Below are 13,846 nucleotides of genomic sequence, written 5' to 3'. Positions count from 1 at the left end.
CAAGATACAAAGTTCTTAAGAAAAAGCATTACTGAACACAAGCCATCTAAATAATTGAACTCCCTGTATTAAAAGAATTAGGAGTTCAAACTAGAAGTTTTTCACTGCAAACTAGCCCATTTAAAATGAAAAATACACAGAAAACTAATTAAACCCACTGTGCAATTTTGCATTTACTGATTAAGTTTCCTCCACATTCCTCTAGAAGAATCTATTATGCTACCTTTCCTTTGCCCTATATAATCTAACATACATTGAATGTAATTAACTCAGTGCAAGTGTTGGGGAATTACAAACTTTGCAGCATCTACAGTTGCAGAACATGACATCCTTAAGAATCTGTTTATTAACAAGATTTAAGTTTCCCATTTTTGCCTCCAGTACACAGCTCTAAATGTCATTGTAAAGTTACAGGAGGAACAACTGTACATTTCACTTTTTGCTATTGTTATGGTGAAGAAGTTAGTTATCATCAATATTAAGACAATACATATGCTGCGCTATTAACACATAAAATGGCCCCAAATCAATCTCCCACCATTTTAGGACTACATCATTGTCATAGTATAAAGTTGTATTAATACAAATGAAAATGGAAAGCACCGTCTCTCCATTTGAACAAGAAAATGAAAACCTTAGCTGAAACTGAGCTGTGATGCAGTACTGTCTAAATACTGAATAAGAAGAAGATGCTAAAGCAGCTAGTGTTGCTTTTTTCTTTGCTCAGCTGACTCAATCTTTCTCACTTGTTCTGGTTTTCTTCCACATTTCAAATATGCTTACCATCCCCTTGACCTTAGAGCCAGATCTTCTCTCTCCCAGGCTTCTCTCCTGTTCCTCTGATCCCTACCTGACATCTTCTTTCACATTCCTATCAGCTGAATTTTCTAACCACAGAAGTTGAAAGCACTATCTGTTCTATCACCAGTCCTTTCTTGGGTGATCTGCATTATCCTGTTTGATCACTTTTAGGTTGTAATCAAGCCCGTAAGGTGAAGTAGCTAGCACCCATCCCACATCCCAGGCTATTAAATTTAATCTAATAATAATGCATCTGCTTTATATTCATTCTTACACACCAGTGAGGGGATATTATGACAAAAATCCTCAAATTAAGCCATTAACTTAGTAGTCCTTGTACTGGCTTAATAGGTAGAGTCTATTCGCATCTTGTGAAATGCTAGTTTCTTTCTGAGACCTAAGCTACCCAATCAATTCTAAATTAGGACTCTTGAAATTACACTGTTGTACAAAAAAACCCCAAACCAACCAACCAATCAAAAACCAACAACAACAAGCTAGGAGGAGAGTAAGGACTTGTGATATTTTAACTTTTAAACGTATTTTTCATGGCTATTTTTCCCCTACATACCTCTCTGCTCACATATGAATACAAGTGACCATACAGTACCTTTCCCTCCACTTTATAGCAATTTTCAGAATTGCACATTTTTATGTTTTTGCCATCTATTCCCTGGAAGACATACAACACATCTCTTACAAGGTTTGCTTCAGTTATTTCAACAGAGCCTAGAAAGAGGAGAAAAAACAAACACAAAACACAACAACCAGTATTTAGATTTGTTGGGACATTAGTTTTGATTACAACTTCAAAAGTATTTAGAATCCTAGCCAAAAAAAAGAGAAAGCCTGTGTTTATAACCTGTAAAAAAATGTTTTAAATCCTCTTAACAACCCAACAGGAAGGCCAAGAATCCCTTTACTGCCTCTAATGATACCTGGGATTCTCTCAGAGTAGGCCATCTTGTGTGTCACAGGCCATGTCCTATTTTAACCAACACTTGAGCCAGTTCTGAACTTGTTATCTCTTCAGATCCAATCACCAGAGTAAGTTCTGATGCAAGTATCATCATAATTTAACCTTTCTTTAAACAATCAGCTGAAGTTGTTAAATGGAATTTAAAGAACAATCTCTTTTACATTCAGCTAGGAAAACAACAATTAATCCAGAAGGAAGAGCTGCTCATTTAAAATTGGCTTTCAATCACACATGCCACTGCTCAGTGAAAAGACTATAGAGGTGGTAAAGAAAAGTGTGTAAATAACATTTCTGAAGACAGATACAATTTAGATTTAGTAAAGCTTTTGCTACTGCAGCACACATTTTGCTTCTGGATCATATTTCTTGTTAGAGGTTAGATTATGTTTGAGATTTAGGATATTTAGTAAAGGAAACAGAAGACTGAAAAAGGTGCTGTGCTGACCACTGCAACTATTCCCACCTTTCATGGATGAAACTGCACCATCTGCTTTTGTAACTTTTTTTAAGATACCAAGAATGAAACAATTTCAACAATGTCTATCCAGAAATTGAGATGCCACAATACAACATGCTTCTCCCAAATTTGACAGCACTCTTACTCTCATCAGTTTACCTCCTCCACAATCCACTTTCCCAGAACAAAACCAACAAAAAAACCCCTCTGTTCTTATTTTGGCAAAATCAGATATCACTTCAAGTCTGTTTAAAGCGCAGACACCCCTTGTAACACTAAGATGTGCACAAGAGTAACTAGTTCCTTTCAGGAACTCTTAAGTGAAATGGTAGAAGATTCAAGTGTGCGTTTCTTTGGTAAATAATGCAAGTATTAATATCAGCCATACAATACCACTGATTATACTGCCTGTGCAAGTGCAGCAGTAAGAAAAAGTCCAATTAACAGCAACCAACTTCAGAAGAAAAAAAGCAACTTTTTATTAGCTAGAAAAATATAATAATCATAGAAATCTATCTTCTTGACAATAGTCTTTTATATTCTGAATGCAGTTCTATTTTCGCATCAAAAAGTAACTACACTTAAGACAACTGTTAGTCCTTATACTCATCCCACAAGAATTAAGCCATAGCTGCTCGCTGACTGAATGAAAAAAGTTTGTACTTCTCTTTATAAAAACTAGAACAAAAAAAGTACGAGACAACGCTAGATTTTTATGTACTTTAAATATTTTCTGTATTTATATATTAAATCCATAATGTATCTAAACTATATATTTACAAATATATTACACATATACATACATACACATCTTCTTGCACATCAATAGCATTGTCAGTTAAGTTCTAAATGCCAGATGCTGCCTTCAGATATACAAATGCAACCATGTTTGGTCTACAAGCTGTCGCTTTGTACACTATTACTTAAAGATGCAGGGGCTGGCAGGCAGACTGTACTTTATCTTCCAACTACTCACACTTCATTTATATAGGAGTTATTAAAAAAACCCCAAAAACCTACATAAAACCCCCACATCTCTTATCTTCCTTTGCCAGAGAGTAATAGCACTGTAAGATGACATCTGCCATCAGTTCTCTTATTCAGAAAAGTCTCCCTCTTTTACAGTAGAAGTAGAGTGGGTTGAAACTTACACAACTGCCACAGAGAATATATGTTAAACAATTTCTCTTTATTTATACCCAGGTAAATACAGGATAGATACTCTAGGCATGAATTTCAATATTAGGGCCACTTAATCAAGGAAATAAATCAGTAATATTTATCTATTTTTTATTTTATTGACAATACTCTTTGTCAATTGTTCCAAATGCAACCTCTGTAAGCGGTCTAATTTAAAGGAAAACATCATAGAATCACAGAAGAGTTTGTGTTGGAGGGGATATTAAAAATCATCTAGTTACAATCTTGCTGCATAGGCAGGGACACCTCCCACTAGATCAGGTGGCTTAAAGCCCCATCCAACCTGGCCTTGAACATTTCCAGGGAGGGGGTTCCACAACTTCTCTGGGCAACCTGTGCCAGTGTCTCACCACCCTCACGCTGAACAATTTGTTCTTAATATCTAAACCTATGCTCTCCCAATTTAAAGCCATTCCCCCTTGTCCTGTTGCTACATGCCCTTTTAAAAAAGTCCCTCCCCAGCTTTCTTGTAGGCACCCTTCATCAGAAGTGTGATCATTACTCACAAACCGTAATCACTTGATTCTGACTAATACTGCAATGAAGGCAGTCTTTTAAGAAAACAAGAACACAACAATCAAACCAATCATTGCAAAGAGAAATCAGCAACCAGCCAGAGAGATTGTGACCAAATATACTAGTCATGCACATTTATCTCTATCATTCTATTGAATACCTTCTAGCAAAACACTCCTAAAAAAAAATAATCAACATCCTAGAAAACTATTTCAAAATCATTTTAAAATACTGAAGGATATAGATAGCTATTATAAAAAGTTATCTTTAACAAATGCATCTTTGCTCACCACTTGTATCCCCTTCTCGCCTTGACCTTGGCACACCACGGGAGACAGGATTTGAAAAGCCTTTTGAGGTAGTGCTTTGTAAAGAAGGCTGGTTTGTGGCTAGAGTCCATGCAAGTCGTGACCCTAATTGCTGGCGGAGGCAATCTCCAACACTTGGAGCTTGATAGGACTGTCTAGAAGGACAAATGGAAGAAACATATTTAAAACCTTTGCATTCTATACCCATCACCTGACTTCAGGTATGCAAAATGCACAATTGAAAAACGCCTTGAGCTTGAGTTTGGTTTTTGTGGATGGGGTTTTTTTTTGTGAGTTTTTTTTTGGGTTTTGCTTTGTTATTAAGGGAGCCATAAAAAGGTGCAGAACATACAAGCAAACTGTTGCTTCCTATAAGCTTACACTTTCAAAAAAATAAATCTTGTAGAAAAGGAGGAGGTATGAATTTGACAAAAATGATCTCATATCAAAGAATGACTGTGTTCACACTGAACTGTGTAAATATACTGAAATGGACTAAAAGTGAAGTCAACTATAATAAACAACAGTCATAACAAACAACAAATATTTAAGTTTTGTTTTTACTTAAAACTAGTTACAGTTTTAAGAACTAAAGGAAATGTAGAGAAAGAGGAAAGTTAACTTTTATGCTACTCTACTGCCTAGAATAGTTTGGATCAAGTGCCTGAAGACAAGATTGAGAAGCATCTACGTAAGCTCCTATTTCCCTCCCACTCAAACCTGCAAAATCTTCTCACAAAAATAGCCTTAAACATGTCAAATGTTAAGACTAGAAGTTCACCCTTAAGAACAAGTGTCTATATCCACCCTCCGCAACACGCCAGTGGTGTGAACTATCCCACCATGTAATTGTGATCTCAATGAGATCAGAGCCCTAGTACTGAACAGAGATCTCTTGAATTGTACTTCTGAGTTCCTCACACTTCATGTTAGTGTGTAGGCACTTCAGCAAAGTTGTGATGATGTTCCAGAAAAGGTCTGAGAACTTCTACTACAAGGCTGTCCTCTCCATATTTCTCATTTTTGTGCACACTCAGGTAGACCTTCTTCCAGCCTGCTATATTTCTTTTGAGGTCTTTCTTGAGCACATGACCCTGAACCTCTTCCTTACTAACCGGGTCTACCACTTTCTCACTACATTGTGGGGCACAGACCTCCCCAGTATTCCTCACTTAAAGTTATCCTCTCCTTGTGCATGCTGGATACACCATACAAATCTGGTACTGACAAAGTCAAGTAAGTATTTGTATTATAAAGCATATTAATAACAATAAAATCCAGTTGTTATCAGCACTGGTTATTATTTTTACAATAGGAGTATTATAAATTAGTTCAACCTGTATTAAAAAAAACACTCCAACTGCTACTTTCTGAAAATGCACCTACTCTGATTCAACGTTTGTTTCACAACTGCTGTTGGTAAGGAGGAGAAGTAAGAGACAATAACTTGGTGTCTCTTTTCTGATTATGAGACATAAATTTTAATTAAAATTTCCATAAATTTGCCTTACAGAATCATAGGTTGGAAGGGACCTTCAAAGATCATCTAGTTCCAATTCCCCTCCCATGGCCAAGGACACCTCCCACTAGACCAGGTTGATCGAAGCCCCATCCAACCTGGCCTTGAATGCTTCCAGGGATGGGCCAGCCACAACTTCGCTGGGCAATCTGTGTCAGTTTCTCACCACCTTCACATTGAACGATTTGTTCCTAATATCTAAATCTACACTCTTCCAGTTTAAAGCCATTACCCCTTGTCCTTTCACTACATACCCTTGTAAAACGACCCTCCCCAGCTTTTCTGTAGCCCCTTCAGGTACTGGAAGGCCGCTCTAAGGTCTTCCCAGAGCCTTCTCTTCTCCAGGTTCAACAACCCCAATTCTCTCAGCCTACTTCACAGGAGAGGTGCTCCAGACCTCTGATCATCTGCATGGCCCTTCTCTGGACTCCCTCCAACAGCTCCATGTCATTCTTGTGTTGGGGGCTCCAGAACTGGACACAGTACTCCAGGTGAGGTTTCAAGAGCAGAGGGGAGAATTACCTTCCTCAATGCTTCTTTTGATGCAGCCCAGATACAGTTGGTCTCCTAGGCTGCAAGTGTACATTGCTGGCTCATGCTGAGCTTTTTACCAACCAATACCCCCTAAGTCCTTTCCTCAGGGCTGTTCTCAATCTATTCTATGCCCAACCTCTACTTGTGCCCGGGGTTGCGCTGAGGCAGGTGCAGGACGTTACTCTTTGGCCTTGTTGAACTTCATGAGGTTGGCATAGGCCCACTCCTCAAGGCTGTCAAAGTCCCTCTGGACAGCATCCCTTCCCTCCAGCAACACACAGGTTGGTGTCATCAGCAAACTTGCTGAGGATACACTCAAATTATATTAGGAATTTGGTACAATCAAAACCCATCAAGCTTCTGTTTGGACAAAGTATCTGGGCTTTGCTCATTTCTGCACCCCTTAAGATGATGATTTTTTTTTCCCTTTTATAATGTTTTGTTGAGTCTTTCAGACATTAACCACCGTTTCTTGAAGAGTGATGTCCCCATTGCTTTTGGACAAAGGGTTTATTTCAAGACATTTTCATACAAGGGTGAAACAGATATGCAAGTAAGTGCTGTCCCCACATTTACAAGTTTTGTAAGATTCTGTTCACTTTCCATGCTCAACTTCTACAAAGCAATCTATTTCCACATAAATATTACAGAATGACCTTTGAACCACTCCCTCACAGACTATGAACACATTCATTTTCCCTCTAAAGAACGTAGACTCCATGCAGTTCATCTCTGTTAGGCTTTGTAACAGGGCTGACACACCATGATATACAATGGCACAATAACAGCTCAGATTGTGAGCATGTTACTGTCTGTGTTTGCTTATTGAACAAAGTCAATACTTGCATGATCATCTTATGGCTTACAATGGCCAGCTTTTACTCATTGAAAATCTCACCTGTTTATTACTTGAATGTTTCTATTTCACATGTAGATTCATCTTGGTATGAACACACAAATTACTGCTCAATAGTAGGTGTTTTAGGATTTTTTTTCTATTAGGTAATTTTTTAAAATGAATTCTTGTATAAATAAAAAAACCAACACCTTGTCCACTCAAATGCAACACTGCTCTAGTACCACAGCCAAGCTACTGCATACTTGCTTAAAAGAAAGCCAGACCTTATAAGAAAGGTCACCTATTTGAAAATGGAGGATGTGAAGTCCACTAATTTGACTCTGTCTTAGGAATGCTTTCTAAAAGGAATTTGAGTGAAGACTCTAAATCCGATATGTTTACAGAAGAAAGATAAAGGCTATTTTGAAGGGTTTCTGATAACAGAAATTTGGAAAATGATTTTGCACTAGAATCTGAAAGAGTGGATCCAATAAAGCATCAGCTGTTAAGCAGATAGGTAAGATTAAATTTAAGAATGGATACACTTGGCCAGTCATTTATGACTTCACATGGTCACATGGCAGCACTTGTTCAGCTAAGAAACTCTGTTTCTATGCACCTATAGAGGAATTTCCAATGGCATACAAATAAGGAGGGTGGGGAAAGAAAAAACCCAACAAAAAAACACAGCAAAAAACAGATCATCTCTAGTCTTTCCCAAACCTATCTGTAAGGTAAAACAGTTTAACTTACCCAGGAAGGAGTGACTGTGGAGTTGGCGTTGGCCCATTCAGGGCATACAGGCTGATGCTGCTGATCCCACTGCTCCCCATGCTGCCAGAACTCTGGGCAGACTGAGCACTGCGGTCTTGGTAATTGAGCGGAAGGCTTTGAGGCCTGGCATAGTAATAAGGGGTTGAATGAGCATCCCGTGGCAAAGCTTGAGCAAAAAGTGTGGCATAACTTGATACCTGAAAAGGAGAGGATTTGAGTTGCTCTAAGTTGTGTCTTTAGTTAAGAGGAGTGTAATGTTCAAGAACGTAAAAACTAACTGCGGATCATTTTTATGCAAAGAAAAAAATTATGTTATAATGGCCAAAAAGCAAGTTCCTTACAGTCATCAAAAGCATTTTTAGCAATATAGCTTATTTTTCCCAGCAAACTGTTATTAGCAATAGCTGCAACAAGCACTTTGGTGCTAACAGAGCTGTAACCAAAGGAGGAATTATGTCCTCCCTACCCCATTTCAAACTCATTAGCATGTGAGCAGACATTACACCACCAAGCAGAAAGCAAACAATAAAAACCCACCCATCTAATAAAAGACACAACTTTAGTTACAAACATTGGACTGCTAACAATTTTACATTTACTTGATATAAAACATTACAGAAAAAAAATGCAGATAGTTGTGTCAAGTGTGTTCTTCCTTTCAGCCTCACGTACAATCACCACAAACACAACCTGAGGCGTTGGTTAAGTCTGGATAGTGACTCTTAATAACACCCAAAATAAGTGACACACATTGACCATTTCTCAGAGGTAAAAAAACTGGTCTCTTCACCTACCTTGTTAGACTGCTTACGTGGATCTTCACTAAGGCTAAGCAAGAGGTAGAGTATTGACCATTTGTTTTTCAAAATGCCCTGCAACAAAAATATGAAGACAAACAGAAATTAGTTTAGTTTAAATCTTTATAATAATGGATTTTTTTTTTAATTATCCAGCTTAATATGTACATACGTAAACCGATTTTCCACACAAATAAGAGCAAATCAGAGTCTCGTTCTTGAGTAAACTGGGAATGTGCAGTGCAGCCTCTGTACTGCTAATTTTATTAATTTTCTCCACCATGTTCAAATAATGAACTCTCATCTGCTCTAAGATCAGCAAGTACACTCAATTTAAAATTCACAGCAACCAAGAAAGAGGTTTACATAGAATTGGACTTTTACCACAATTCCCCATACATTGTCACCATTTAACACATCTCAGACACAGATGCAACTCTAACCTAAAGGTGAAGATGGAAAACTTTCGGTATAATTTTAAGTGAAGAACTGTCTTTTCTCCACTTTCCCCTTCACTCCCCTTTGAGGGTTTCAATTTTTATTATTTTAAATGCCATTTAAGAGAGCTACCCACATTTTCATTGCTTTAGAGACACTGTTAACACAAAATTTAAGGAATGCGCAATACAGTCTCTCGCAAACAGAACAATACACAGATAAATGTAGACTGTTAGAATAACACTCCCAGCAACTTTAGATCTCAACAGAAAGATCACCACCAGAACACAGAAAAATCCTAAAGCTCAAGCTACAACATGAACACTTCAAAGAGTTAACACCAAATGCAAAAATCTTTTAGATGCACATGTTGCAACTAAGATAAGCACTGATCTCCTTTTCTCTTTAGAGTAAAGGATGAAGTGAAGTTAGAAAAAAGCTTGTGTCAATGTTTTTTCTCTTAGTTGCTTTCAAGAAAATTTCTGGAGGAAGGAAAAACTTCATTGAGTCAGCAAATGTATTCCTCCTGTGCCCTTCCCTAAGCTCATGTGGAAATGATTGTCTACCATTAGTAATATACTTAACAGCAGATTGAATAATAATTGGTAGAAAAAAAAAAGAGATGGAAGGTTAAAGGAACCTCAAGCATCTGAGCAGGCAGCAAAATATGAGCAGATAGCAGATGTAAGCTTGTATTACATATTCAGAAGAAAAAACATAGCGATATAATTAGAAACAAGACATTTTGTTTCAAAATTCACAGTCATCATGCTGCTCTGCAACTATGTTACTTGCCAAATACAATGTATGTATGACAACATAGTATGTAAACTACAGAAACATATTCCAGAAAATCTGTGTTAAAAGATCCATGTAATACATGCAAGAAGAAGTTGAAACCAATGGCTGAGGTCACTGGAACAGGTGTCTGCAAACCAGTGACACTTGCTTCACTCTGTAAACCAATGTGGGTAATACACAAACCTACTAGCTAAGAAAACAGGAAGAATTACACCATAACTTTAGCTCCAAGCACTAACAAACAAATGAGTAAGTTAAGTATGGATTATGGGAGGTCCAAAACCAAATTCTGATCAGTCATACTATTCAAGGAATCTCTTTTTTGTAATCTTAAAATCTTAGTATTATCCTGTAGAACCCAGCCATGATCTATGCATAAATTCATTAATAAAAAGCAGAATGGAGAAAAACATTTCTCTTTAAAACAAAGAGCAAAATAAGGACAATTTTTCTGTTATATAGAAGACATCCTCTACAATAACTAATTTTTGTTGTCAAAAATCAGGTATGTGCAATTGAAAACTGGGAATCTTATTTTACTACTGCCCATCATATTCTACCTTGCCAAATACCCAGTTTTACAGAGAATCCAGGACAGATTAGAACAGTCATTTTTTCCACCTACCTTAGCTAGATTTCTATCCTCACATCTTTCCTCCCTTTTACCTGATCCATCTTCTTATATTATGGGCTTTCTATACATTACAACAGCTTCTTTCAGGATATCAACATGAAGTATTATTTGATTAACACTGGTATTAGTAAAACCATCAAAGTCTGCAAACCCTTAATCTTCAACATTAAAGACCTGGAACACTTAAAAAAGCATTAGGAATGTCTGAACCCTGGATTAAAAAAATAAGTTCAACATACTTGCAAGGCACAGCTGTAAAATAAACCAGAAGAAAATTCATCAGCTTTGCATATAAAATGAACACTTTACTTTTACATAGCTACTTCCTTCATGTGAAGTGCACCTTCGTGTAAGTGGACTCAAACTAAAAATGTATCATTTATTCTCTTCTGATTTAATTAAATCCAAACTAATTCTAATTAACAGCAAGCAGCTCATAGTAAAACAAAAAGTAACTTGCAAGCTTTCTAACAAAAATTACAAAAAGGTTGAGATTGGAAGGCACCTCTGAAGATTGTCTAGTCCAACCTCGATGCTCAAAGCACAGCTGTCTACCACAGGTTGTCCATAACTATGTCGAGTAAGGCTTTGACTGTCTCTAAGGACGGAGACTAGGACTTTCCTGGGCAACTTGTTCCAGTATTCAATCACCTCAGTAAAAATATTGTTAATGACCCAAGCACTCTTCAAAACAACCCTATAACAAGAGAAGGATACAAATATGTGCCTTCAATTTCTTTCCTCTTTATACATTTATTATACTACCTGTGAACTAAGTTTTCTGTAGAGTTCTGAGAACAAAGCAGCATCTGCTTCCCTTCTCTGACGCACAACTATTAAAAAAAAAAGAAATACAGATTAAAATATTGTAAGACTTATTTAACAGTCATGTCTGAAATTATATGTTTGTGGTAAATTGGAAAACGTACTCAAGAAAGCTTAACAATGCTTAACTGTTTACTTATACGGTTTTCATGTTATCTGCATTCCTGAAAATTCTTGCATCAGAAGTGATGCAATGCAAGTATCTGCTTACACCTTCTAAGCAAAAGCTCTTTTAAAGTATAGTCTGCGATTCTGTAAGTTTAGGAAATAAAAAACAACGTGAAAGCAGATTGGGTTAAAGAATGCTATAAAGCCCTTCATAAAACCAAATGTAATTATTCCTATTTTAAACAATAAAAGCAAGAAAGAAAAGCAGTTATGCCACATGCTTAAAGACAAGGAGAATTCCAAGATCACACAACTTTCCTATATTAAGAAAACTAAGTCTCTATCACTGCCAGTTACACAACAGAAGTCTTTGCTCAGAGGAAAAATATCTTCAAGCTTTAAGGTATCTTCAGAAAAGTCATGTTACATCAGAAAGAGCCGTGTTTAAAAAAAACAAACAACGAAAACAACAACAAAGAACCCACAAAAAACATCTGAAGAAATCTTAATTTAAAAAATGTTGTTAAATATTAAAAATATTAATTAGCATTAAAGCCACTGCTAAGTACATTTTGCCAAGTAACTTCCTGCATGGTAACTGCAAAATAAATGTAAAGTTTGAAGGATATATCCAGTCACTTGTTACAAGATGACTAACAGCCAACAAGCTGAATCTGGGGAGAAAGAAGATGAGTGAAATAGCCATCTTCAAAACTCCTGTCAACAGGCCCAAAGAATATATGTTGTGCTGTCTAGTACCAGCCAAAGCATGTAGAAACTCATCAAGCAGAAAGCATATGCTGTAGATTGTAGTGATTTGGAAGTGCACCTAGAGAAACTCTCTCTGACAGCTTATTTGCCTATCAGCAAGTCATGGAAGCTCTGTACTAGCAAAAAACACCCATGTACAAGTTACAACCTCTGATTTCAGTTACTCTAATTCAATCTCCCTGACTGAATATTAAAAGCCCAAATATGAAGCTTTAATTTAATTAGTATACCTCAAGTGATTGTTTCTGAACATTCTACTGTAAAGCAGATAATCTGCTGAAAGCCATGTTTGACTTTTTAAGAAGAATACATCACATTCCCATTGAATTCACATAGTGTAACATTTGACTAAAAGCAGCATAGAACACAAGGGATAATAACTGCAACATAACTTGCACTGTCATGGTCTAATGTTTTAGGTTTTGAGAAGGTGGTTGCAGATAAACTTGTAGATAAACTGAAGAAGCTGAAGGCAAGAAATACCAGGTAAGCAACAAACAATTCCATCAATTCCCAGGATGTTCATTCAGCAAGTCTTACACAGGTGCTCATGAAGTTAACTGTGCCAAAGTGCAACCCTTCTAAAGCGCACATCACAGAAATATCAAATATAAAAAGAACTATGAATTCATGAAGTCTGAGCACTATTAAAAGTGAAAGGAGCGCAATATTAATAGTTCTTGATTTTCATGGTAGCTAAGACAGAGAGTAAACAAGGGAAGTCTAAGCTGAGCACGCAGAAAAATGTGAGCTGTGAACAGAAATAACCACTCAGGAACACTAACTAGGGAATTAATGCAATTTCCATCACAAGATCTTCACGGGTTGAGCACTAATAACTGATTAAATAACTATCTGTGAGGCTGAGCTGTCCCATTCTCAGTTGAATAAATTGGCCAGGCAACTTCCTAAGAACTTCCATCTGTATTTCTAAGAAAGAAAAAGGTGCACTTACGTTCTTTCTTGATTTTCTCCGCTACAAGAAATTCATCCCGTTCAACAGTGGGAGCAAAGTTGCTTCCAATAACTCTCACTGCATACTGAAACTGTTGGGCTGCATCAGCTGAAAGAAAAAAAGGAAAACTGCCTCAGCTAAGCAACGTTATAAAGTTACGTTAAAATAACTTTTTTTAACAAGTTAGACATGAGATTACGCTTCTATGGCTGAATCCAGCACAAACACACCCGGCTTAGACCAGATAACATTATACTATAATCCTTAGACACACTTCTAACCAGAAGGCAGTACAGTACAGTTGACCCATGAGCATATTATCATGATATAAAATCTTTAAATGGCTTAGCTTGGAAGGGACATTAAAGATGATCTAGTTCCTGGCCTTGAACACCTCCAGGCAGGAGGAACAAACACACTTGCCTGTACACAGTCCATAAAATAACTGAACTCAAATTTGTGAATAAGGCTTGCCTATTCTGTATTGATGGAAGAAACACTTCCACCTACCCAGCTCTCAGACAGCTTTAGCTCACTTCAACTGGCTCTGCCTTTCCTCACAGCCTGAAATGCAGCAGGCTTTGCACAGTC

General features: G+C 37.1%; 1 protein-coding gene across 1 annotated transcript in view; it reads right to left on the bottom strand.

Moving 5' to 3' along the window:
- Positions 1–13,846, bottom strand: part of TUBGCP3 (tubulin, gamma complex associated protein 3) — a 121,446-nt gene that overhangs the window by 25,137 nt on the left and 82,463 nt on the right. Inside the window, exons 3-8 of the mRNA XM_009997967.1 lie at positions 13,256–13,363; positions 11,362–11,429; positions 8,721–8,798; positions 7,906–8,123; positions 4,244–4,416; positions 1,412–1,530 (exon numbers count right to left, since the gene is read on the bottom strand). Coding sequence (XP_009996269.1) covers positions 1,412–1,530; positions 4,244–4,416; positions 7,906–8,123; positions 8,721–8,798; positions 11,362–11,429; positions 13,256–13,363 — 764 coding nt within the window. The remainder of the gene's footprint in view (positions 1–1,411; positions 1,531–4,243; positions 4,417–7,905; positions 8,124–8,720; positions 8,799–11,361; positions 11,430–13,255; positions 13,364–13,846) is intronic.

The sequence above is a fragment of the Chaetura pelagica genome, unplaced genomic scaffold (genome assembly GCF_000747805.2).
Source record: "Chaetura pelagica isolate M959 unplaced genomic scaffold, ChaPel_1.0 scaffold123, whole genome shotgun sequence".
Taxonomy (NCBI): domain Eukaryota; kingdom Metazoa; phylum Chordata; class Aves; order Apodiformes; family Apodidae; genus Chaetura; species Chaetura pelagica.
Note: the sequence above shows the minus strand (reverse complement) of the source record. Positions and strands in the feature narration are given on the sequence as shown.